At 46.1% G+C, this 27,650-nt stretch overlaps 1 protein-coding gene across 3 annotated transcripts; it reads right to left on the reverse strand.

Annotated features, from left to right (window-relative positions):
• Window positions 1–240: 240 nt before the first annotated feature.
• LOC115164474 (membrane-associated phosphatidylinositol transfer protein 2) lies at window positions 241–27,650 on the reverse strand. 3 transcript variants are annotated; one of them, XM_029717000.1, is made up of 26 exons: window positions 27,539–27,650; window positions 21,799–22,013; window positions 20,818–20,939; window positions 19,910–20,143; window positions 19,315–19,656; window positions 18,083–18,178; window positions 15,104–15,208; window positions 14,898–14,962; window positions 12,946–13,017; window positions 11,928–12,172; window positions 11,643–11,832; window positions 10,668–10,787; window positions 10,197–10,411; window positions 9,784–9,959; window positions 9,434–9,604; window positions 7,088–7,240; window positions 5,780–5,944; window positions 4,385–4,675; window positions 3,281–3,429; window positions 3,062–3,178; window positions 2,843–2,959; window positions 2,458–2,606; window positions 1,549–1,698; window positions 1,241–1,421; window positions 910–1,038; window positions 241–796 (listed from the first exon to the last, which is right to left on the reverse strand). In XM_029717000.1, exons 1-26 carry the CDS (start codon window positions 27,614–27,616, stop codon window positions 437–439), a joined length of 4,407 nt encoding a protein of 1,468 aa, XP_029572860.1. In that variant the 5' UTR covers window positions 27,617–27,650; the 3' UTR covers window positions 241–436. The 3 variants fall into 3 exon arrangements, with proteins under 3 accessions (XP_029572860.1, XP_029572861.1, XP_029572863.1); XM_029717001.1 differs by lacking the exon at window positions 12,946–13,017; XM_029717003.1 differs by lacking the exon at window positions 4,385–4,675.

Raw genomic sequence — 27,650 nt, forward strand, 5'->3', positions numbered from 1 at the left:
CTAAAACAATATGCAACTTTTTCTTTAGGAGTCTCTTGCTATTGTTGGCCAATGGTTTGTGTGTTGTGCATGCATGTTCCTTGCTTAAATAAGATGCTTCTTAAAAAGGCTTTTCTCCATTGTATCACTGTCTGAAGTAAAAAGAGCCTCTGACCGTAGATTTTTGTTGATTCAGGTATATTGATGGTGTCGCTTTACAAAGACTGATTCGTAGCACCTAAGGTTTTCAATGCTGTATTCTCTCATTCTACTTCCTGTCTCTATATTTAGAGCCTTGAAAGCCTATGTTCAGCATCTCTCTCCCATCTTGAAATTACTTGTCATCTTAATTTATTTAATTATTTTGCAGGCTTTCCCTCCTTTCTCAATTTCATCCTCTTCTTCTCTAACTTTACACACTCTCCTTATCCTCCCTCTCTTATCTACCTCTCTAACACTACTTTGGGTTGAAAATCCCAGATTCCAGCTTGGTGCTGCCACTGCGGCCCCAGCAGCCTGCTGCCATGCTCATGCTGCGCTGGGCTGGTCCCGGGCCATGCTGGCTGTGGCTGTGGCTGTCTGACTGGCTCTGTGTGCGCTCTGGTCTGCTGTGGCCGCTGCCGGTGGACGAGCTGGTGGTCGGCTGGGCGGAAATGGTGCGCAGCAGGTGGTTCCGCTTCCGCAGAAAGTCGCTTTTTGCACCCAGACCAAAGCTGCCTTTCCGTAGGACCATGCGGGCACTGCTGGTCTTTGGTGGCCGGGAGCGCTGGTTGTACTCCAGCTGAGAGAGGTGGGTCGCATAGCCCTCAGTAATGAACTGTTGGGACAGGCAGGGGAAAGAGACAGTCATAAAATGTAATGGCGTGCTGCATATATTAAACTACAGGACCAGGACTAAACTCAAATGTCAGAAGTGCATGTGTATCGTACCTGGCACTGAGCTTGCATCTTCTTGGAGGGTCGGCCAATGATGTAGATCTGGGAGGGAGAGAGGCCGATGGAGGTGTAGACGGAAATGTCTTTGGTAGAACCGTAGCCAGCAAAGATCTTCATGTGAGCCTGTGGAACCAGCAAATTAAGTGTCATCTATAAATTCTGACCAAAACAACTTATTTTCTTAAATCTCTCATCTTTTTGTTTGCCCCATCTCCTCAATCATCTCTTCACCCTTCATTGTCCCCCATCATGCATTTTGCACCATTCCCCTTAACCTTCAGTCCCCTCCAGAAACCCACCACCCAACCCCCACTCCCATCCTGACCTCCATGAGTGACTTGAGGAAGTTGGCCTTGTGTCTGAGTGGGTCGTGGACCAGGCCATCACAGAAGGAGACGATGCCATGGGGAAAGTTATGCTGAGACAGCCAGGCCACCACTCTCTGCTTCTGCATGTCTGGACGCCCCGTCACATAGACGATCAGATAGCCCAGGTCCTGCCAGTGCCTGGAAACAAATCAAACAGTATAAGAAAGAGTGGAGAGAGTGCAATACAATGGGTTATAGAAACAAAAACAGATCAATCATTTTGGTGGTTATGACTATCCACCTAGTGATGCCAGGTGCATATTACCTGACCACGTCGACTGCTCCGGCACGCACTTTGGGGTCGCTCCCCATGATGGACACACTGGCAGCAAATGAGCCGTCTATACTGAACACCACAAACTCTGTCCCACGGGGAAGCACTGTCAGGTAGCTGTCTGCAAATGTGTGGTCCCCCCTGGCAGTGATGGGAGACAAAATAATTGAATAATGGAGGAGGAAAGACGGATACAAATGGAAAGAAATTAAGAAACAGAATAAAAAAAGATAGAGAAATGTAAAAGCGAGGTAACCACGTATCAGGCCTCAGGACTGGATTGGCTGAAAGAGGCCATAGAAGAGCGTGCCATAGATGCCAGTCTCACCTGACCACCAGTTTGACCGGATAGACACCAACCCACAGTCTCACCTGACCACCAGTTTGACCGGATAGACACCAACCCCCAGTCTCACCTGACCACCAGTTTGACCGGATAGACACCAACCCCCAGTCTCACCTGACCACCAGTTTGACCGGATAGACACCAACCCACAGTCTCACCTGACCACCAGTTTGACCGGATAGACACCAACCCACAGTCTCACCTGACCACCAGTTTGACCGGATAGACACCAACCCCCAGTCTCACCTGACCACCAGTTTGACCGGATAGATACCAACCCCCAGTCTCACCTGACCACCAGTTTGACCGGATAGACACCAACCCCCAGTCTCACCTGACCACCAGTTTGACCGGATAGATACCAACCCCCAGTCTCACCTGACCACCAGTTTGACCGGATAGACACCAACCCCCAGTCTCACCTGACCACCAGTTTGACCGGATAGACACCAACCCCCAGTCTCACCTGACCACCAGTTTGACCGGATAGACACCAACCCCCAGTCTCACCTGACCACCAGTTTGACCGGATAGACACCAAACCCCAGTCTCACCTGACCACCAGTTTGACCGGATAGACACCAACCCCCAGCCGTTTGCTCTCTGGGATGATGAAGGACACGCGGCCGCTGCTGTTGGTCAGCTCCGTGTCAAAGTACACCCAGTCTCCAGATGGGGGCTGGGTCATGATGTGGATGTCCACCTGTAAACATAGAGATATACGACCACTATGAACACAAACACATAGGATTTGCACATACATGTGCTGTGTGTTGGATTGGAAACAAATACAGACATGACTCATGGATTGAGGGATTAGTACATATATTTGGGATTAGGGATATATTTGTATATAGGCCTTTATAAGTTACACACATACTGTTTTCATTGTTGTAATGATAAATAAAAATAATGATTGCTGAGAGAGAGAGAGCCCACCTTCTCCCCTGTCAATGTGACCATATCCAGAGGTCCGTACATGAAGCGGCCAGTCACGATCTGCTGCCCATCTTCTGTGAACACTGCATCGTTCACACGATGATTGGCTGTCACATTCTGTCAAAGACACACACTCATGAATAGATTGAGACAATTACAGTGTTAGCCTATAGAATGAATCTCTGTGGTCAACACTGTTCTAATTGGACCAGACCGTACCCTGATCTTGACATGGGTTCTCTTCCTGAGCCACTTCTCCCGAGGTTTGGATGGAGTGAACTCTGACACCTCCTTACCATCCAGCTCCAGTATGCTGGAGTTTTCATGCCTCATCACCTAAAAGAAACATATAGATGACCCCATACCTACTCACCATGCCTACACTAGTGTAAAGGGGGCGAGAAGCACAGGCCATGGATGTTTGGGGGTTGAGCTTACCTGTCGCAGCAGGAAGGACACGACATCAGTGGACTCCCAGTAGGATGCATGGAAGAGGTGCGGTAGTGCCACCGTGGGGAAGGCTGTCAGGGCATCAGGGCAGTACAAGGCAAAGTCCATACGCTTGGTTCCCCACCAACGGGCTGCGACTGCACGGTGAGAGGGGGTACATGGGTAAGGGTGGGGTGGCATGGGGGCAGAGGGGCAAAAACATCCCAATACACACCCCTGGAAAGGTTAAAACATTAACCGTTTGAAGGAAGACTGCATTCAATCATAAACCACTATCAAAGCCCAGATAGACCACAGCAGTTCCTCAGCTAGAAGGGAAGTAAGACAGGAGTTGAAGAGTGTTACTCCCAGCTGACAAAGCTTTGAAACAAATATAGGAGGGAAGATAATGTTTATGCAATACCTATATTGTTAAAGTTAGTACAAGAAACATGAGTCAATGTTAAAGCGGCATAGTTATTTGTATTAGTATATGAAACATGAAGAAAAGGGAAGATGGGATTAAAAAGACACCAAATAAAAAGTGGATTCACACTGGGACTGTCACTGATCAATTCATATTTGCCTCCAGAACAGGCTGGGACAAAATGATCGAATAACATTTTGCTATTGTTTCACTCTATTGAACTGTATCTGTTACAGTGTCCATAGGGCTACACCACATGGCAGTGGTAAAATTGTGTGATGGTTTTGTAAAGATATCTTCTGTTTTGTTGGTGGTGGACTGCTCATAAACTCACCTATGTTCAATGGTGTTAACTGTGAGGCAGAGACTGGCAAATTGGGCCAGTAGCCTTCCCGCTATATCATTTGGATGATGGGTATGTTACACTTTTAAAGTGTAAAGTTTGTTGGGACTATTGTATACAATAGACATATTCCACCAGGGAAGAGGGTTGGGGTCAGTCCTTTCTGAGCAGAGTTCATCATAGAAACAGAGAGGGAGAGTGAGTCAAGCTGGGACAAGAAGCATATTGAAGAGATTGTTTGCACAATAAATGAGGATTTAAAGAGGGGGAGGATAGGAGTCAGTAGTAGCCCCAGCCTGGCTTTGGTACAGAGTTGATAGGGTCCAGTCTCTTAGAAGAATACCTTGATCCACCTCAGCCTGGGAGTCCAGGGAAACCAGGTCATATATGGTATAATCCAGGTGTCTCTCTAACTGACCAGAGCCACAGGGGCTCACACCTCTGTTAGCGTCTGAGTCTGCCTCTGGGTCTGGTTGTGGCCCGTTGTCTGTGTCAGTAGATCCTCGGACTGGATCAGTCCTTTCTTTTCTATGGAATTTAGGGGGGCTTCTCAGGGAGAATTTGGTTTGTGATGTCAGGGCGATTTGGGACAAAAGGCTGAGTTTTTTGGTTTGGTTAGTTTGGCATGGTTGTGCTATGGGAAACAAAACAAAAAGAAAGAAACCAGGTGAAAATTATTGATGGATAATGACAAAGGAAATTGGTGTCATACAGTATAATGCAGTTAATTCCAGTTTACAAACATACATGTGAAGTACTTTTGCTACCAGCTGCATTCACAACCTGAAAATGTCTTCAAAACAAAATATTCAATTGAGTTTCTGATTGGTCCTCAGATGAACTGAAAAAAAGAAGGTTATAATTATATATTCAACAAAACTCATTTTCATACTTTTTTTCCACAACATATTGTGCACTCTCAGTTTCGTTGTATTCCTGAACAGTGACATTTTTTCCCATGGCATTTCTTCTAATAACCATGAACTAGAAATGATCTCATCAACGCACTATTGCAACTTCCTGAGTACATTGTTAGTAAATGTTTTGAAAGCCATGTGATACTTCTGTAGGTGTTATTAGGCCTTATATAGGACATATCCGTTACTTTGGGAGAAAATCTTTACATCAAACACAACAGAAGCTTGGTCACCTTGGCAGACAGTGCGACAGGGAGCGAACAATGCAGGAATGATTCAGCTAAACGGGTCTCTACATGCATGGCAAACATTAAATAAATGCAGAACGCAGCCTTTGCATTTATATTCAAACAATGGGTCAGAGTAAGACAGACACGCAGTGAAAGGAGGTGAGCTTTGGTTTCTTTAGTAGTAGAGTGATAATCTTCTGGCATATTGTATTTGAACAATGGATAACGTCCACTGTTTGCTCCCTCTATGATGAAGGGGCTTAGAGCAGTGCAATCCATCACAGCTGTCATAATGTGTTGGAGCTAGCTAGCAGGTAACTGTGTGGTTATTCCATGAATGCAGGCACAACTGGGTCCCTACAGAGCCGCTCGGGATCCGGTGCACTGAGTGATGTGGGCAGTCTGAGTAAGGACGGTTAGAATGAGCGAGAGAGAAAAGATTAAGAGGAGATTGAAGGAGTGCGGTGGAGTAGGAAGAGGAAGATAGAACAGGACAGAAAAGAAAAGAGGGGGTCGAACTAAGGAGAGAGAAGAGATTGACTGAAAGAGGAGTTGAGAGAGAGAGATACTTGTGGTAACGAGAACACTTACTGTTGGCTATGTTGGTGGCAGTGTAACTGTCTGCCATTCCTGAAACCTGGCTGGCAATGCTGACCTCACTGGCCCTGCGCAGGCCCCGGCAGTGGGGGCCTGTAACGGGGGAGGAGGGGTACGAACTGTCCATGAAGACACCACCATGAGACTGAACAACATCCGCTATTGAGTCGAAACAAGGAGATCCCATTAGACATAGACAAGAGGAGGATGAACAGCGAGGGAACAGGATGAGAAGGAGGGGGTTGCAACCAAGAAATGTGAAGGGCCGCACCATGGTTTCAGAAACAAGCAGCTGCCAACGTCAGATTTCCTGGACAATCAGTGAGTGATCAGATAGTGGACTGATTCATACAACAGCATGTTAAAAGTGAGATGTTACTCCATTGGTTGTTACAGCACTATGCCTCAAAGTTTTTAATATCTGTAAAATGATTAGCTGGATTATTATTACCATGTATTACTAAAGTGGTAACAGTCTCATTTAGTATGTGAAGCTAATCAACATGTTGTTGTAACAAAAAAGTCAGGAGATACTATATTCACCACCATCACAAGCAGAAAAACACAAGGATACACAATTACAATGCAAGGGGCAGGGTTCCATGATTCAAGCAGACATCTGAGCAACAGTCAGTTTAGCTTCCAAGCCTCAGATTTGGCAAAATCTACCAGAAGACAGTTCTCTAGTCACAGTGTTATGGTTTATATGGAGACCTTTGCCTACCACCTTAAATCACAATCCCCAACTCTTGTATTTGATGTTGAGGAGATGCTGCAGCAGCAAAGAAACCACATCACAACAATGAGTGCAGGAAGTGGCACGCTATTTACATACCATTACAAAGGACATAAATCATTTATGGCAATAGCGAAACACAGCAAAACAAGGACAGACTCTTCCAGGTCAAGGTTTCATTCACTGTGGAACCCCTTGCGGTCTCTGTAAATCATAAAAATGGCAACAATAATGACTATTGCATTGTGATGAGCAAAATCACCTCATTGTTTAGAGATTCTGAGGGCCATGCTAATGAGCTATAATAAAGGCAATGGACTGAATCCTACAGAACGAGGGCTCATATAGGACATGATTGACCTGGAACAGCCAGTAATGTGACCCCAACTCTTGACTGGGGTAACATTCCCAAAGCATTCTAATGCACCAGTATTGGTAAGGGTGTGAAAACATACACACACAGACAAAGTCAGTGTGGAAAGAGGGTGCAACTAACACAAAAAGACATGTACGACACAGAGTGAGAGACATCAGGGGGATGCAAGTGAAGAGGAGAGGCTACACACACTCTAGAACAGCAGGTGTGGCCTTGAGGGAGCCCTCCTGCCAGTTTAGCACGGGCACAGGGATGCAGGTCTCGCTGATAGGTTCCTGACAGCGGAAAGAGAGGGGGGTCCCACTATCGAGCAGGAGCTGAGGGTTGCTCTGGACTGTCTCCACTAAAGGGGGAGGTGGGGGATCAGAGGGTAGGGGGCAGAGTTTTCAGGGTAAGGGGGTAGGTTTTTGCAGAGATGGGGGTAGGAGGTCGAGAGAGGGGAAAGGAAGACAATGAAGACACAGAAAACATGAAGCAATAACAAGAACAGAAATGTGAAACAGGAATTGTGAGTCAAGCCCTTAGAGCTACAGGAAATACTGCAGTAGAAGTATCTAAGGCAACAACAGGTTGTAGTAGAGCTAAGGGGAGCAGGATGATGCTGTTCTTGGATTCTAATTCAGGCTCTGTTGGTTCTAACCAAAGCCATATACAGTATACAGTGCATTTGGAAAGTATTCAGATCCCTTGAGTTTTTCCACATTTTGTTACGTTACAGCCTTATTCTAAAATTGATTAAATCGTTTGATTAAATCAATCTACACACAATACCCCATAATGATAAATGTTTTTTTGAAAATTTTGCAAATGTATTAAAAATAAAATACTGATATATCACATTTACATAAGTATTCAGACCCTTTACTCTGTACTTTGTTGAAGCACCTTTGGCAGTGATTACAGCCTCGAGTCTTCTTGGGTATGACACTACAAGCTTTACACAGCTTTATCAAGACAAAGGAGATGATTGTGGACTATAGGAAAAGGAGGACCGAGCACGCCCCCATTCTCATCAACGGGGCTGTAGTGGAGCAGGTTGAGAGTTTCAAGTTCATTGGTGAACACATCACCAACAAACTAACATGGTTCAAGCACACCAAGACAGTATTGAAGAGGACACGACAAAACCTATTCTCTCTCAGGAGACTGAAAAGATTTGACCATAAGACTCCTGAACAGCTAATCAAATGGCTACCCATACTATTTGCATTGTGCCTCCCCCCGGGAATACTGCTGCTACTCTCTGTTATTATCTATGCATAATCACTTTAATAACTCCACCTACATGTACATATTACCTCAATTACCTCGACACCGGTGCCCCCGCACATTCACTCTGTACCGGTACTCCCTGTATATAGTCCCGCTATTGTTATTTACTGCTGCTCTTTAATTATTTCTTATCTCTTACTTTGTTTATTTTTATTTATTTTTGTATTTTCTTAAAACTGCATTGTTAGTTAAGGGCTTGTAAGTAAGCATTTCACCTGTTGTATTCGGCACATGTGACAAATAAAATGTTATTTTATTTGGGGAGTTTCTCCCATTCTTCTCTGCAGATCCTTTCAAGCTCTGTCAGGTTGGATAGGGAGCGTCGCTACACAGCTATTTTCAGGTCTCTCCAGAGATGTTCGACTGGGTTCAAGTTTGGGCTCTGGCTGGGCCACTAAAGGACATGCAGAGACTTGTCCCAAAGCCACTCCTGCATTGTCTTGGCTGTGTGCTTAGGATCCAGACAAGTCTCCCAGTCCCTGCCGCTGAAAAACATCCCCACAGCATGATGCTGTCACCACCATGCGTCACAGTGGGGATGGTGCCAGGTTTCCTCCAGACGTTAACGCTTGGTATTCAGGCCAAAGAGTTCAATCTTGGTTTTATCAGACCAGAGAATCTTGTTTCTCATGGTCTGAGAGCCCTTTAGGTGCCTTTTGGAAAACTCCAATCGAGGTTTTGTGTGCCTTTAACTGAGGAGTGGCCACTCTACCATAAAGGCCTGATTGGTGGAGTGTTGCAGAGATGGTTGTCCTTCTGGAAGGTACTCTCATCTCCACAGAGGAAATCTAGAGCTCTTGGGTTCTTGGTCACCTCCCTGACCAAGGCCCTTCTCACCATTTTAGAATAAAGCTGTAACGTAAAAGGGAAGGGGTCTGAATACTTTCTGAATGCACTGCATAGAGTTCGACCATTTTTGTTCTTCATTTTTCTCAACTTGAAGCTATTTTCGGTGTCTCTCTCTATAGCAATCAACAGACCACTGGCAATAGGTCTCGGAGACATTCCCTGCACGTGTGGGAAATAAGTCAGAAAACAAACAACATAATCCATCACATGTCAGTTTCTACACACTCTGCTACATCACACAGTGTCCCCAATGGTTAAGCAAAACAAGGGCTATTTAACCAATGAATGTAACAAATGAGTACATGTTTTGTTTGCATATATTTCCACAACAGATATATGCTCATACAGGTACTGGCGTGTGTGTGAGTGTGTGTGTCTGAGTGAACTCTTCCAGCTCTCATTCCAGTGTGCTCACCCAGTAGAGCGGAGTTGCCGTCCCCCAGGGGGAAGCGTGTGTAGCGGGGAACATTGAATGGGGGCAGGATGTGGAACTTCTTCTCCAGGAGGGGCTCCAGGCGCGAGGCCGAGGGGTCGGCTGGATGGAACAGGTTGTAGACCTGCTGGCAAGCTGGGCGCAGCTGGGCCACTAAGGGGAGACAGGTGTTGACAGGCATAAAAGAAGGAGAAGGGGGTTTCAAGGGGATAAGACCCCACAGTACCTCCTTGGTTCTCACTACCTAATTCACAGAACAAAAATGTTCACATATTAAAATAACACATTTTTAAAACACTTTATTCATTTTCCCTCTGTTTAGGTGGGATTACCATCCAGCACAGGAATGACAGTCTTCCTCAGGGCAAGGACAAGGCCCAGAGGAGAGCCGAAGAGGAAGAAGTCTGCCACCTCAAAGTCAAACTTCCCCAGACAGCCTGCATCCTGGAAGGTGCTGCTGCTGGACCTGCGGGAGCATGGGTCTGTCTGCAGGACACTGGAGTGGAGGCTGAGGGGACAACAATAGACAAACAGCCAGAGTCAGAAGGAGGGAAGCACATACACATTCACATGTATACACAGAACACAGTAAGACAGAGATCAATGTAGGTAAAAGATTACAGCAACCCATGACTCAACAATATCACATGCATAGCCATACCCTTCTCAGTACAGTGACAGTAACTATTATCCATCAGCTACATCAATGATGGAATGTAACTTTAGTAATATAGATCCTGTCAACCTGGTCAGGAAGGCCTGGTGGTGTTTGATGGTGTCCAGCTCGTATGTGGAGGAGTCGCTCCTTTTGCGCGGCTGCTGTCTTTTGGAGTCGTCTGGTCCTCCTGAGCGGGGGATGTCGATGTTGCTGAGGCTCAGGTGGCGGCTGCCCTCCAGGGTGGGAGAGGCAGAGCCGTGCCCACTGTTTATGATGATGCCTGGGGAGAGGAGGTCCTGATCCTGCAGGGAGGGATGGGGGGCGGGCAGAGGTTGGGGAATGTATGCTGAACTTGACTGACATGCAAACGGCACCAGATCTAGGTTGGGCGCTGGATAAGTGTCCTTCTCAGCGGAGAAATGTGGTGGTGAAATAGTAGAGTGTTGTAACTTTTATTTCGAGCTACTAGGTGAGTGAGTGTCTGTGATTTGGAGTATGGGTAACGACGTAAAGCTTAGGAACAGAGAGAGTAAATAAGCTTCAAGGTTTAGGTCTTACCTGTACACTGATTACACTGCCCCTGCGGCTGCTGTTCTGGCTGTCACCAATAGTTTGGTTGCTGCTGCACAATGCGTCAAACCCCAGGATCCCTCCCACACAGTCCCCAATCAGGCACACCTACACAGAGGTCACAGGTCAATTTACTAAAACAGATCAGGTCATTAGATATCAAACAGGATGCAGATAACGGCTTCCAACCCCTTTTAAAATAATCAGCTGTAATAACCACATAATCAAACACACCCACAAACACACATTTGCAGGCGCACACAAGTAAAAATAATCTGTCAAATGATGTGAGCCTCTGACAATTTGTTAGAAAAATGTATACTAAATTCAACTTGCGACAAATATTGAATGCTAGTGTCATTTTTGTTACCTAAAAGAAACAGAAAACACCCACATAATTCAGAAACAGAAAACACCCACATAATTCATTTGGTGCTGAAAGGATTCAAATCCAAATGATGTTTTTCAGAAGAAATCTCCTCTTGGAAACATGCTCTTGCCATTTTAGAGCTCCAAATAAAGAGCAGGCCAGGCCCGTGTCGACGGAGAGGCTGACAGGCCCGGAATAATGGAGAGGCTGACAGGCCCGTATCGACGGAGAGGCTGACAGGCCCGTAATAACGGAGAGGCTGACAGGCCCGTAATAACGGAGAGGCCCGTAATAACGGAGAGGCCCGTAATAACGGAGAGGCCCGTAATAACGGAGAGGCCCGTAATAACGGAGAGGCTGACAGGCCCGTAATAACGGAGAGGCTGACAGGCCCGTAATAACGGAGAGGCCCGTAATAACGGAGAGGCCCGTAATAACGGAGAGGCCCGTAATAACGGAGAGGCTGACAGGCCCGTAATAACGGAGAGGCTGGCAGGCCCGTAATAACGGAGAGGATGGCAGGCCCGTAATAACGGAGAGGCTGACAGGCCCGTAATAACGGAGAGGCTGACAGGCCAGTAGCAGCTCCTCACCTGGCCAGAGAAGGTTGCCCCGTTCAGGGACCTGATGAAGTCATTGTACACCTGGTTGGCTCTCATGATGACGGTGGCCACAGCCTCCTGGTACTGGGGGGCGGAGGTGGCCAGGAGAGGCAGGGCAGCCAGGGGGATGTGGTCCTGACTGCTAGACAGACAGCTCTCATCATAACTGTATGGGCTGAGACTGAAGCCAGGGATACACACACAGGGGAAGGTTAGTAATAGTTGTAGGTTGTGTACACAATATCTACAGTTGTGTAGTGTGTGTGTGTCCCTCACTTGGTCACCAGGGAGAAGGCCTCAGCGCAGATGGCGGGACAGGGAACCAGACGGATGGCGATGCGGCCCAGCGCAGTGGGATAGTGCACGCGCATCACTGCGTCAAAGGCTGTGCTGATAGTGTTGATGTCGCCTTGCTTACTGGTTTGGTCCCCTCCGCCCGTGTCCAGGATGTTGCCCCCATGTAACACCAGGATCAGCACATGAATCTTAGAAGGCTGCAGACATTGCTGGGAGGACAGGTCCTATTATGGGGGAGGAAAGGAGGGGGAATGGATGGAGTGAATGGGAGGTAAAGAGAAAAGGCAGGATGAGGGACATTAGAGAGATCTGTTAAACTCAAGGGAAATGAAGCCATTCACCCATAGAACCATGCTTCTGGCTTGGCTGCTAAAGTATCATGACCACTGACAACATGCTTCTTGACTTACTCACAAAAACCACACTGAGACAATAACAAGGCTTTGTGGTTGCACACACCTCTTTAGTATATAGCGAAACATCTCATTGTGTGTTCAGTGTGCACTTCCACTTCCTTCAGATATGAAACTCAGGAAGCGTATACAGTTTGTGATAACTACACCCTATCCAGCAACAGCATGCCTGTCCAGCTTTCCTCTTCACACTCAGAGCATCATTAAGAGACGCTGACCAACCTACACCCCAGCTGGTCACACTGCAAACGCTTCCAACTTTAGCCAACCACTACAACAACAAGAAAAACCAAGGGCAAAGACACATTTGTATACAAATACAAAACCACACTCACATAAAAAGGGAAAACGTAAATGTGAAGTTTTTGTGTGTTCAAAAACTCACATTTTTCACGGAGGTTGTACACAGTACACTTCACGGCACGGCTACAGTTCAGAGGATATTTCATAAGGGATAGGGGGTTTGAGGAGTAGAGGGGGTGGGCTAGGGCAAAGACAGGAGCAGGGCGGTTAGTACTGGGTCTGTTAGGGTGTCTGTGGATCTACTCTGGCCCATAATGCAATGGGACAGGATGTTTACTTACTGACTGGTGCTTGGTTACGGTGATGGTGGGAATGGTAGAGCTATAGGCTTGCCTGCTAACAGAGCCACGCATCTGAACACAAGAGGACAGAGAGGCTGAAGGAGTGGACCTCTCTCTGACTGCCACCACTAAAGCCCTACACAGAATATTCACTTCAATACCTACTGTTAGGCTTGAGCGCTTTAGTGGCTGGGATTTAAGTTTCCTTTTAGCTTATACCTCCTGCATGTTTAATGTTGATATTTTGTCTGAATATGATCTCAGCCAGACCGCATCTACAGTTGAAGTCGGAAGTTTACATACACTTAGGTTGCAGTAATTCAAACTCGTTTTTCAACCACTCCACACATTTCTTGTTAACAAACTATCATTTTGGCAAGTCGGTTAGGACATCTACTTTGTGCATGACACAAGTAATTTTTCCAATAATTGTTTACAGACAGATTATTTCACTTATAATTCACTGTATCACAATTCCAGTGGGTCAGAAGTTTGCATACACTAAGTTGACTATGCCTTTAAACAGCTTTGAAAATTCCAGAAAATGATGTCATAGCTTTAGAAGCTTCTGATAGGCTAATTTACATCATTAGAGTCAATCGGAGGTGTACCTGTGGATGTATTTCAAGGCCTACCTTCAAACTCAGTGCCTCTTTGTTTGACATCATGGGAAAATCAAAAGAAATCATCCAAGACCCCAGAAAAAAAATTTGTAGACCTCCACAAGTCTGGTTCATCCTTGGGAGCAATTTCCAAACGCCTGAAGGTACCACGTTCATCTGTACAAACAATAGTACGCAAGTATAAACACCATGGGACCACGCAGCCGTCATACCGCTCAGGAAGGAGACGCCTTCTGTCTCCTAGAGATGAACGTACTTTGGTGCGAAAAGTGCAAATCAATCCCAGAACAACAGCAAAGGACCTTGTGAAGATGCTGGAGGAAACAGGTCCAAAAGTATCTATAGCCACAGTAAAATGAGTCCTTTATCGACATAACCTGAAAGGCCGCTCAGCAAGGAAGAAGCCACTGCTCCAAAACCGCCATAAAAAAGACAGATTACGGTTTGCAACTGCACATGGGAACAAAGATCGTACTTTTTGGAGAAATGTCCTCTGGTCTGATGAAACAAAAATAGAACTGTTTGGCCATAATGACCATCGTCATGTTTGGAGGAAAAAGGGGGAGGCTTGCAAGCGAAGAACAGCATCCCAATCGTGAAGCACGGGGGTCGCAGCATCATGTTGTGGGGGTGCTTTGCTGCAGGAGGGACTGGTGCACGTCTTAAAATAGATGGCATCATGAGGAGGAAAATTAGGTGGATATATTGAAGCAACATCAAGACATCAGTCAGGAAGTTAAAGCTTGGTCGCAAATGGGTCTTCCAAATGGACAATGAGCCCAAGCATACTTCCAAAGTTGTGGCAAAATGGCTTAAGGACAACAAAGTCAAGGTATTGGAGTGGCCATCACAAAGCCCTGAACTCAATCCTATAGAAAATTTGTGGGCAGAACTGAAAAGTGTGTGAGAGCAAGGAGGCCTACAAACCTGACTCAGTTACACCAGCTCTGTCAGGAGGAATAGGCCAAAATTCACCCAACTTATTGTGGGAAGCTTGTGGAAGGCTACCTGAAACGATTGACCCAAATTATACAATTTAAAGGCAATGCTACCAAATACTAATTGAGTGTATGTAAACTTCTGACCCACTGGGAATGTGATGAAAGAAAATCATTCAGTGGTGTTCCTAACTGACCTATGACAAGGAATTTTTACTAGGATTAAATGGCAGGAATTGTGAAAAACTGAGTTTAAATGTATTTGGCTAAGGTGTATAAACTTCCGACTTCAACTGTATGTAACATGTTACGGATTTTGGGTCTGGCTGTCATGGTGTTGTTGGTATACCAATGTTCAGATGAAAAGCCCTTCACCCTCCCAAGTACCTACCTCATCTAGTCTCTCCTCGCTGGCTGCCCTCTCATAGTCCCCTGCCATATCCTTGTACAGCTCTCCTGCAGAAACATCCACAGACACACTTTAACATCGAGAATCAGAGTAATATAACACTGTCGGTAAAAAGACACTGACACGAACTCCATCTCCTCTGTCTCGCCTATCTCCCATAATACAACACACAGCTTTTGTCTCCATACCAGGGATGTCTTCTGCATCAGCCGCCTCAATCTTGTCCATGAGGTCATTGGAGTTCCACTTGGCGATCTCCTTGGGGAAAATCTGTTCATCATCTGACAAGTCCTCTGTGGGGAGAAGGGACAGGATTTGTTTTACCGGGTGTCCATATTACCAAGTATAACACCTGTTAAGTCAATGTGCCATTTTATCCCATCTACAATATATTCAGCAGTGGTGGAAAAAGTACCCAATTTTCATACTTGAGTAAAAGTAAAGATACCCTAATAGAAAGTTACTCAAGTACGAGAGGAAGGCACCCAGTAAAGTACTACTTGAGTAAAAGTTTAAAAGAAATTGCTCAAATATACTTAAGTATCAAAACTAAAAGTAGAAATAGTTCAAATTCCTTATATAAAGCAAAGCTGACTGCACCATTTTCTTGTTTAAAAAATGTATGGATAGCCAGGGGCACACTCCAACACTCAGACATTATTTACAAAAGATGCATTTGTGTTTGTGAGTCCGCCAGAACATAGGCAGGCAGTAGGGATGACCACGTGTTCTCCTGGTAAGTGCGTGAATTTCACAATGTTCCTGTCTTGCTAAGCATTCAAAATGTAACGACTACTTTGGGTTGTCAGGGAAAATGTATGGAGTAAAAAGTACAATATTTTCTTTAGGAATGTAGTGAAGTAAAAGTTGTCAAAAATATAAATAGTAAAGTACAGATACCCCAAAAAATGTAGTACTTTAAAGTATTTTTACTTAAGTACTTTACACCACTGATATTTAGGGCCCTGTTTTTCAAAAGTTATCTGGATTTTGCCTATCAGATAGGATTAAATCTATAGAAACAGAATGAATAGAATGGGGGTGTGCCCATTCAAGTCAATGATTCATCCGTTCTTTTCATTATATTTCTATGCATTTAATCCTTCCCTAGAGGCGAAATCCAGATAACATTTGAAAACTGGGCCCAGATGACCAGTCACAGATCATTCTCAAACATTCTGTGACAAGGAACACTGAACGTTTTAGACATTTATATGTTCACAAATGTGAAAGGGGCTTCCGTGTACTGGCTGAGTACAGATAGAGATAAACATACAGTACACCCTGATCTCTACCATAGGATATTGTGGCCAATCATTGTAGATAAATATTAATACTGATAAAGTAATTACTACCCTGAATTGTATGTGTTCCTTTAGAAACCAGTGGTTTTGGAATAGCATAGCCTCCTCAATCAAATCACCAAGCCACTGGGATCTTTCAGTGAAATCACATTACACAACCTGTAGCCTATGCACATCTGCTTTATCAAAAGGTCACCACTCAAACCTCCAAAACAATGTTTTGCTGGTCCTCAGTTGCACAGATCAGGGAGAAGCTCAGTCCAGGTAAAGAAGCTGAGCAGTGTAAAAGCTGCTACATGAGCAGGAGCATTTATCGGAGTACGCTCAAACACTTTTCAGTGGGAATTTATTCAAACGATGCTACAGAGCAGTAGCATTCATGTGTCCCATTGGTTTAATCATTGCATGATCTGACATGCAATGGTCATGAATGGATACAGTGTAAGTACTGTGGCACTACGATGACGGAATGTTACAGCTATATGCCTACTATCAGACTTGATTCTGTTCATTTAATTAGACATATTTATGCATATTACATATGCCTGTATGTATGCTATTGTCATCCTTGTACTCTCTATAAATGGTCACCATCTGATCACGGTAATCTTAATGAACGGCTCCATACAGAGACAAGGCATGGGTGTTCTCAGCTCTGTACTACTCACAAGGAAAATGTAATGAGGAAAAGATTTCGTGGAACCAATGTCAGTGTTTACTGTCCTATTACATTACAACCCCCACCAAACTGCTGCTCTAGAAATCCTTGCTCATTATGGCAATGTTTTCAGAGTTCATTATCAAGGGATTAACTCATGAAGAGACTCGGTAGGGTTGCTTGTATAATAAAATAGTTACAGTGAAGTATTATTTGATTATGTTTCAGCATTTAGTTTCCACATTTTAATTGATTTAAATTAACTAATCAGGTGGCCAATGAAAAGTTGAAGACTCCCGATAGCCACATACTGGGGTGTGCATAATGGTGTATACATACCACGCTATGATAGTTAGAGGAAAAACAGATGAATCCAGGGATGAAACAAATTTATATTCACCAGAAACAGCTACCATCTCATTGTGAACATAAATAATGGCACAAACACCAAAAGCATACAGCTATATATATTTGAACATGCAGCTAAATGCACATTTACAATGCAGTTACTTCATGACATCTCATGAACAGTTTCAACAGTTGATACAGATTTAATCCACATAGCATCAGTATCATCTAAATAAATAGATACAAAGGAAACATGCATTGCTTTATTATTCTTATTTCATTACTTCTTACTTTATTATGTCATATAAACAAATCTAAGTTAATCATGCTTCCACACCTCCAGGTAATAGAACATCATTTTGTAGGTTGACATGATGGGATGATTGACTCTCAACAGGCAATGTGTGGTGGATGTGGGGAGGTGATGAGCTTTACGAAGTACAGACTTATAGTCTTTACTGAACTGTCTGATAAGTGCAATAGGGAGGGCGTAAAGGTGTGTGTTGTGTGTGTGTAGGACGGCAGGGTGAGATAGTTTTGTCAATGGGGAACAGGTGAAGGTAGAGGGTGATGATTTCAGCACTTCTTCAGGACAAGCCAAAACCCGGGGTGAGTCCTCTCCTGGGCTCACCCAGCAGATGAACAGAAGTGGCGAGCTACACCCACCTATTTCAACCGCAGGCCAAAAGCATGCTGGGTATCTGGGTAGCTTAAGAACTGATCTGTGTTGAAGAGACGCATGCAGAGTCAAAGGAGGAAGCAACAGTAGGGTTACGGGAATGGAACTCACTACTAGTGTTGTCTACTGTAACCTACTCTAGGACTCTAAGAGGACTACATAAAAATGGTGGTTTTACCGTGAGCATCAAAGAACTCCTCTTCTGAGCTGTCGTCGGAGTCTCGTGCTATGCTCTGCATCCTCCATTCAGAGAGGCTGTGCCGTGATGGGCTCGCTGAAACAGAGGGGAACAAACCGTACCGCTGTTATTTTAAGACCCAACTGCATCATATTCCCACTGATGCACACTCCTACTGATGCTCACGCGTGTGCGCGCGCACACACACACACACACACACACACACACACACGTGTCTGTTATGCTTGACTTAATCACAGATCAATTGCTCAGTGGTCAGGAGGGGGCGTGAAGAGTGGAGTCCAACATAACACAGACACACCGACAGTCAATTAGCACACAGAAATGTCTCTTTGAAAGCCTGGCTGGCCCATGCTGGATGCTCATGGGCTAGGGAGCGCAGCTGTGCCTGTCAGCCCAGAGAGGGGAGCAGCAGAGGTGGAGCGGAGGGTCAGTGTGAAGAGAGTCAGCCTCCTCTAGCCTGTGATGTCAATACTGCTGCTATAAATAGCCCAGGAGAGCGCAGTAGAGGGGGATAATAATAGTGATGGGGCGAAAAAAATGATATACAGTTACATATCGGGATATTATCTTTGACGATATAGCGTAACGTACTGACAAAAAAGCAATATTATTTTTGCGCTAGTTGGCTGTACCTGCACCAAAACTGAGTATTTTTCCTTCATAGCTTGTTCTCCATCTTCTTTTCAAATAGGGATCCAATCTGTTTTGAGCACTTTTATTTCCATGACTGATCAAAACTTGTTTTCTCATGGCTCTCTGTTGTACTTCTGCAGCAGACACATAGTGAGCAATATGTTTGGATAATTGAATCGCAATAAAATCACAGTACCAAATAGCAATATATATCATCCCAGGACCTAAGTATCGTGATAATATCACATCGTGAGGTCCCTGGCAATTCCCGTTGCTAGGTAATAAGGGTGAAATGGGGCTGACTGGCGGAGAGAGAGGTTCCAGGTGGCAGGCAGGATTCTGACTGGTGTTTAAAGGTGGGGATGGGGGTTGTACTGTCTGTAGGAGAGGTGTTTGTCCTTAGACTGTATATTGAACAGGCAGGTGAACAAAATCTGGATAAAGCAGGGATAGTGGTAGTGTAGATACAGCACCTAGATACATACTCAATAACACATGATGTCTGTACACCACCTGCTTGTTAAACAGTTCAATATCTCCACACGGATACAAACAATTGGGCTCAAACGTCTCACCTCCTCTCTTGGATGAGCGGGAGGATCTGGAGGAGGTGGACCACTGCTTGGTGAGCCCTGCTCGTTTTGTTTGGAGAGTGTCTCCCCCGCCCACTGCACTGACCACCTCCTCAGTTTCTAAGGAGCTGATGGTATCTTTGGCCTCCTGGTTCTTGTCTGGGGATGAAGCAGCTCCATTGGCCTCGGTGGCCTCCTCTGCCTGGCTGAACTGGGCCATCTTCTGGGCCAGGGCCAGCTGGGTCTCAAGCTCCAGCTGTCTGATGTCCTCAATGGTCAGGCCGTACCACTCATCCTGCCAGCACCAGGCCTGCCGGTGGGCCCGCACCATCACCTTCCTCAGCCCTGAGGGAGGGGAGATTATTTTAGACAGACAGCACTGGAAAACATCAGTGTATCCCACCTGGCCGCCACCTCCAACATCTTGACACGATTTCAGCTGAAGTTTGCTAGCTAAACTAGTCAGCAGCAGCATGCCTGTAGTATGGAAACACTACTTCTCTTGGACCAAGCACTCATATAGCCAGCACCGAGGAAGGGATATATCAAGGTATTGTTTATAGTACTCTTTCAACGCCTAATCGCATCTGATACGCACCTACATCATGGATGAAGCGCTCGATCTTGGACTGCATGCCCCAGTAGCGGAACTCCACCTTGCACAGTTTGTAAGCACACATGATGGGCGTCTTCCCCGGGTTGTTGTTGTACTCCTCGATCCAGTCCTCCTGCAGAGGCCCTCTCTTGGTCTTGTCTGACCTGTAGATCCGAGGGTCCTCCTCTTGCATGTACTCATGTGGGGGGATGGGATCTTTGACAATGTCGATGGGGTCTGCAAGAGAGTCTAATGTGAACACGTGCCAAAAATAACATTGTACATATGAGCAGGTGGGTTGTTGGGGTGTCCACATTTTCCTACATAACATAGCCAGTCGTTTATGGCTGTTGGTCAAAACAAAATTGTTTAACAACCAAGTTATTTTGACACGTTAATTAAATCTAGGACACTTAATAGTACACACTGGATTTGGTATTTCTAGGACAAACCTTTTCTCTTTTCGGTCCACAGCTGACGATGAACCAGGGTAAAAATGTCATTCATGACATCTCAGGAACACTGGCAATGAATTGTGTAAATTGGGTCACTGCATGCCCTCAAACCATGAGCATCTGAGCAGCGTGACAGCCTCTCTGTTGCCGCCAACAACAGGAAAACAGCTGCAGTGGTAGCAAACGGCCACCAGTGGGACTCTACTCTACTGGCTGCTGTGTGAGCCCAGGAGCTTCCCTCTAACCCTTGTGGAGGTCATGCGTCAGGAAGCCCTCAATACTAATCATGACTATTTAAAACGAGACCAATTACATAGGTCTGTCATTTTGCAAGTTGTCCATTGTGAGGAAAAATCTTTATCTAACAGTGCTGTCAATTTGGACACTATGGTCTGAGGCTATAGTGTCCTTCTAATCTCCCACTATTTGTCCCAGACTGGCACCACAGGTTCTTACCCAGAGTCCTTAGCCTCTTCTCGACTGGGGACATGTTGAAGACGTCTGGCTGGTTCCCTGTGTCTGGCTTGTAGTACGTCTCAATGTCAATGGAGAATTTCTCAACAAAGGGACAGGTGTACCTGGAGGAGAAAGGGCAGCAAGCTTAGAGGTCAGCGTAATAAATAACCACAGTATGTTGACCTGGACACACTATATACTCACAGGGAAATGACTGGTGGAAACATCTTGATGTCTCTGTTATTGAGTGGGTTCTTTGTTAAATGATGGGCAGGCTCAAAATATGTCTACATGGCAAGAGTTAGCTACTGCTTGTCTTTGTCTCTGTCTGTCACTCTCGATCTTTCTCACCCGTGCTCTCTCTCTCAGTTTCTGGCTCCAGGCGAGGTGTAGAGGTGCTAGCCCTGCCCATCTCTCAGTCGTCTACAGCAGAGCTGTCACTGCTTTGATAAATGTGTCAGCAGATGGCTCCAGTCTATCAATACCTTGACAGTGTTTTCAAGGGGCGCTTCTCATTTCAGCAGCCTCACACCTGCGGCTCTGTCCAGGCACCAGACAGACAGACACTAAGACTGGGGGGGTCATCAACTCTTAATGACAGGCTGGCTAGCAGAGCTGCTGACCTGAAGACTGTCCATGTCTTGGTTGGCACGCTCAGCAGTGTTCTGACAACTGCTCTGGAAGATTTTCTTGGCTCTTTATTTGGCTCTTAGTAACAGTATTTTCCTGAAGGGACAGATTGGATAAACAATCACTCCATTATGGATAAGGTTTGACGTTGAGTATAAGCTTAGGGGAAACAGTCTCATCATACTGTACTGAAGGGGTTGCTGTCTCAACATGTTAAGCTTTTCCTGTGGAAGTGGGGAGGCTCCCTGACTGTATAGTGGTAGTACTTCTCTGTGTGGGCTGTAAGGGTGGTACGCCTGTGTGCGTGGGGGTGTAAGGGTGGTACTCCTGTAGGTGGCAGTAGTCTCACACCTTGTGCGGGTGTAGGGGTAGGCGTTCCAGGACTCCTCCTCCACCCGGAGTGCTGCCTTGGGCAGGATGGAGCGGAACCAACTGGGGATGTGCATGCCGATGTGGTAAACCTTGTGGGTGTACTGGCCGATTCCCCCTGGGCCGTCATCATACGGCTTGTTCTCCAGGATCTCTACTCCGCTGCCCTCGCCACAGGTCTCATCCCGGCTCTTTTTCTGTTCAGATCAGAATAGATTTTCAGTGACGGGTTAGGTGAGGAAGCATAGGTCAAAGGTCAACTGAGGGCTGAAATGAGGTTAAACAAGGGAGGTCAGGAGAAGCACACTGCTGGAAAGACAACAAGTCAAGTGTGGCATCCCCCTAAACCTAAAACAATTCAACTGCTACAAATGTTGTTTTTATGAATCTAAAACACAGATGATGTGGTCATTTAGCTTCAGCAGAATCGGGGAATCACCTGATTCCATTAGGCTCAAGGCTGTTTCTAGTAGGTCTAGAAAGCACCAGGTCTGTTATTTCACTTGTTCCATAGGCGACACAAAGGTTTTCTGCCATAAAATGAATGCTTGAACAAACTCTACCCTGCTGGCAAAGTTCCAGACAGCTGACAGTTGTAAACACACCATGTCATGACTCATGTGTGGATAATAACCATTGCATCCAGGTATGATCTACACTGCTTAGTCAGGAGAGTTGCCCAGCCAGCTCAGTGAAAAACACCTTGCCCATATTTACATTCCAGGTACACCACAGACAGGGGGGAGAAAGGGGGGGGCTGAAAAGAGACACCATAGGGGACTTAATGGTTGGATGACTTTACTTTTCAAACATAACACAGTGAGATCCACCAGGGAGAGGCTTCATGATGTAAAAATGAGGGAAACAGGAGTGCTAAAGGTACACTAGGTAACAGAGTCCAAGTGCTGAGGACGCTGAAAACTTGAAGAGCAAAGGGCAAGGACTACAGTACAACATTTCCAGAGAGTCTGAGTTAATAATAGAGTCAACGTTACATGTAATACCTGAGCCACTTCTATTCTTCACTTTGAAACTCTGATACATGTATTTGACTAATTACAGACAGCATTTCCGGCATGGAGGATAGTGAAGGAGAGCAGGATAGTGAAGGAGCGCAGGATAGTGAAGGAGCGCAGGATAGTGAAGGAGCGCAGGATAGTGAAGGAGCGCAGGATAGTGAAGGAGAGCAGGATAGTGAAGGAGCGCAGGATAGTGAAGGAGCGCAGGATAGTGAAAGAGAGCAGGATAGTGAAGGAGCGCAGGATAGTGAAGGAGCGCAGGGTAGTGAAGGAGCTCAGGGTAGTGAAGGAGCGCAGGATAGTGAAGGAGCGCAGGATAGTGAAGGAGAGCAGGATAGTGAAGGAGCGCAGGATAGTGAAGGAGCGCAGGATAGTGAAGGAGAGCAGGATAGTGAAGGAGCGCAGGGTAGTGAAGGAGCGCAGGATAGTGAAGGAGCGCAGGATAGTGAAGGAGCGCAGGATAGTGAAGGAGAGCAGGATAGTGAAGGAGAGCAGGATAGTGAAGGAGCGCAGGATAGTGAAGGAGCGCAGGATAGTGAAGGAGCGCAGGGTAGTGAAAGAGCGCAGGGTAGTGAAGGAGCGCAGGGTAGTGAAGGAGCGCAGGGTAGTGAAGGAGCGCAGGATAGTGAAGGAGCGCAGGATAGTGAAGGAGCGCAGGATAGTGAAGGAGCGCAGGGTAGTGAAGGAGCGCAGGGTAGTGAAGGAGCGCAGGGTAGTGAAGGAGCCCAGGGTAGTGAAGGAGCGCAGGGTAGTGAAGGAGCGCAGGATAGTGAAGGAGCGCAGGATAGTGAAGGAGCGCAGGATAGTGAAGGAGCGCAGGATAGTGAAGGAAAGCAGGATAGTGAAGGAGCGCAGGATAGTGAAGGAGCGCAGGATAGTGAAAGAGAGCAGGATAGTGAAGGAGCGCAGGATAGTGAAGGAGCGCAGGGTAGTGAAGGAGCGCAGGATAGTGAAGGAGCGCAGGGTAGTGAAGGAGAGCAGGATAGTGAAGGAGCGCCGGGCAGTGAAGGAGCGCCGGGCAGTGAAGGAGCGCCGGGTAGTGAAGGAGCGCACGATAGTGAAGGAGCGCACGATAGTGAAGGAGCGCCGGGTAGTGAAGGAGCGCCGGGCAGTGAAGGAGCGCCGGGTAGTGAAGGAGCGCAGGATAGTGAATCAGTGGTGTGGTGGGGAGATGAGATGGTGCGTGAGGTGTCCAGCCCTCTGGCCCTCATTACCTCTGACAGGTCGTTCATTAGCCACCCACCCTGCTCTCAACAGCCAGACACAGCTCCACAGACACAGCTCCACAGACACAGCTCCACAGACACAGCTCCACAGACACAGCTCCACAGACACAGCTCCACAGACACAGCTCCACAGACACAGCTCCACAGACACAGCTCCACAGACACAGCTCCACAGACACAGCTCCACAGACACCGCTCCACAGACACCGCTCCACAGACACCGCTCCACAGACACCGCTCCACAGACACCGCTCCACAGACACCGCTCCACAGACACCGCTCCACAGACACCGCTCCACAGACACCGCTCCACAGACTGAACACCTGATCTTTCCATGACATAGACTGACCAGGTGAATCCAGGTGAAAGCTATGATCCCTTATTGATGTCACTTCTTAAATCCACTTCAAATCAGTGTAGATGAAGGGGAGGTGACAGGTTAAAGAAGGAGTTTTAAGCGTTGAAACAATTTAGACAAGGATTATGTATGTGTGCCATTCAGAGGGTGACTGGGCAAGACAAAAGATTTGAGGTGCCTTTGAACAGGGTTTCCATGGGTATCAAGACTGGCCCACCACCCAAAGGACATCTAGCCAACTGTGGTAAGCATTGGAGTCAACATCCCTGTGGAACGCTTTCGGCACCTTGTAGAGTCCACACCCTGACGAATTGAGGCTGTTCTGAGTACAAAAGGGGGTGCAACTCAATATTAGGAAGGTGTTCATAATGTTTTGTACACACACAAGCAGATGCTCAAAAACACTCTGCAACGCATACAGTATAGGCCAATGTACGCACAGCTGCACACACACACACGCCCACAGCCAGACGCTTACACAAACGGACAAACTGTAGTGTGTATACACCCACACACACACATGCAAGGCACTTCATTAGCCTGCTGACAGGTGCCTGTGGCCTGCGAGCCTGCGTGCCACTGGCCAGTATCAATCCTGCTCTCCTGCTAGAGGTTGGCTCTTGGTGCTCTGCATCTCACAAGAAACCATCAGGAAGATAAAAAATCTGGCAGGTAGCCTAACGGTTAGGAGTGCTGGGCCAGTAACCAAAAGGTCGCTGGTTCGAAGCCGAATAGGTGAAAAATCTGTCGATGTGCCCTTGAGCAAGGCACTTAAACCCTAACTGCTCCTGTAAGTCGCTCTGGATAAGAGCGTCTGCTAAATGACTCAAATTGAAATGTAAAGCTGAAGGAACCCATTAACCAGAAACAGGTTGAATCAACATGGGTTCTACATCATTTCAACTAAAACGTTCAATATGATGGCGTTGAATCAACATGGAAAACTGATTGGATTTGCAAAACGTCATCAGCGTAAGGGAATTGTCTTTTTTTCACCCAACCTTTTACCTTAATCCAATGACATGGTGAATATTTTAGTTGATTTGACGTTGAATTCACATTAGTTGACAGTTCAACCAAATGTAAAAACTAGACGTTGAACAGACGTCAGTGCCCAGTGGGAATAGGCCTAATGTTCTGTTTGGATCTGTGTGTCAACCATAAAGGGTCTCGAACAGAACTGAAACAAAGCAAAAGGAAGAGGAAGGGCATGCAGGCAGGGGTAATTCATTGCTATTTCAGTGTCTTTCCTCATGGTTTTGACAGGCTTCCAGGAGTTAAACCCAAACAGAAAGAGTAAGTAAGGAAGAATTACATTCAGGAAGGAAGCTAAATATAGAGGACAGTCTGTCATTAAACTATCTGTTGGTGCGAAGTGACTCGTGCTTTTTGAGGTAAGTTTCGGTATTTTTTAAACATTTTTACATTAAACGCACTATGCATTACGTGGGTTGAATGCTGTAACACAGAATAAAACCATTTTAAAAAGTCCCTGATGGTAGTGACTGCCCATGACTGGTTATCACTTATTAACCATCAGTTATTCATGTTACTGAAGGCCTACCTTGATAAAATATTGTGTTTGTTGTATTTGATAACTTTATTATTTCATTCCAAGTCATCATCTCATCTCCATAGAGCTGCTGCCTATGCTGTCTGACAAAAAAATCACTATCTTAGTAGTTCTTCAAAGTAAATAAAGCCTACTATTTTGACTGCTGAATACCTTGTAGAGCAACTGCTCTCTCCGTATCCCCTCTTTATCGCACATTCTTATGCCTCTTACGTAGCAAGCGGAAAATAAACATAGGCCGGACATGTAGCCCCGGATTATGGACATAGTAGTTCATGATCCCGTTTTCTGTGCTAAACTATGTAGAACATTGGCCTGTTGGAAACTACTACATCGCACAGTTCGAGCATGTTCGGATTTATCTCTAGAAAAACTGCAGCCCAGTGTGCACATCGAGCTCACAGAAGAAAAAGAAATAATGAAATTCAAATAATTTAACAGACATCAGTCAATTAGTTAACCGAAATGTTGGTTAAATCGCTCAGCTCTACTTTCTGTTCAGCTTCCTCACAACTTCCTGGCTGGCTGTATTGACTGGAGGACAGCATTATATCCTGGTACATGCCATATGGTATCAAATCAGGGAGACATTTCCTGTTGAGAAGGTTCTCACTCTTCTGAAAGAGCAAAACTATGGGTTGGGATTAAACGCGGGAGGGGGGAGGAAGAGGGCGAGAGAGAGTGCCGACTTAATTTCACTTACACCCTGCATTTGTGATATCTTTGCAAATGTAAGTCGCGATAATGAATTCACAATTAACTATCAATTAAGGAGGCAGAGTGATTAGGTATGAAGATAAATGAGAGACAGCAGTGTGGAACATGGAGTCAGGAGAAGTCTGGCCGGCTGGAGTGACGATACTCATACAGTACAGAGAATAGTTTAAATTGTACTGAGAGGCCCAGGCAGGCTTGAGCCACTATGCTTACACTGGGGATGAGTCTGGGACCAGCATGCTGCCTGGGGTTGCCCTAGCCACATACACTAATGAAGACAGGGTAGCCACACTGCCTTCTACTCTGCCCAAAATATTTTTCTCTCCGTTTCTTCCCTCTTCTCTCTCCCTCTGTATCTCTCTCCTACTCTTCCCGTTTTCCCCCCATTCTCCCCACTGTTTCTTCTCTCTCACGCCGCACTCTCCCCCTCTCTCTCTCGAACAAAACCTGACTGCCGGCACGCTGCTGATGTCATGGTTACCATGGTCACGGAAACTTCACACCAGCGAGAGAGCGAGGCAGCACAGAGAAGGCTGAGGTCAGGGGGACACGTAACTATGGGTCACTGATCCAACTGGACAATTTAACGCCATCCCTCCTCCATCCCTTTCCTGCCTGCCTCAGATTGTTAACAACCCATCATGTGGCTTACCTCTCTGTTCACTTTGCTGAGGTTTACAATGTGTTTACGGCACTGGCCCAGAATCAATGGCTCTGGAGCTCAACCCCATTTGTTAGAAATGACTGATCAGCCTGACTTCCTGCTAGTGTCAAAGCCCTTCCTCTGATAAAGTCCAATTAAAACATGTCTAGTACAAGTCCACACACCTGGATCATGTAGAGCTGGGCGATGCGGTACTCGTCCACGCTCATTGGCATTGGGATCCGATACTCCTTGATCAGCATGGTGAGTCTGGGGTGGGGGGAGAGGGGTCAGAAG

This window comes from Salmo trutta, chromosome 27, assembly GCF_901001165.1.
Source record: "Salmo trutta chromosome 27, fSalTru1.1, whole genome shotgun sequence".
NCBI classification, from domain to species: Eukaryota; Metazoa; Chordata; class Actinopteri; order Salmoniformes; family Salmonidae; genus Salmo; species Salmo trutta.

Coding starts and splice junctions, on each gene's coding strand:
- LOC115164474 (XM_029717000.1), bottom strand. CDS start 27,616: ATGCTGATCAAGGAGTATCGGATCCCAATGCCAATGAGCGTGGACGAG. Junction 13,018..14,897: donor GCGAGGAGAGACTAGATGAG/GTAGGTACTTGG, acceptor TCTTGTGTTCAG/ATGCGTGGCTCTGTTAGCAG. Junction 12,173..12,945: donor CCGTAACCAAGCACCAGTCA/GTAAGTAAACAT, acceptor CCCCCATAATAG/GACCTGTCCTCCCAGCAATG.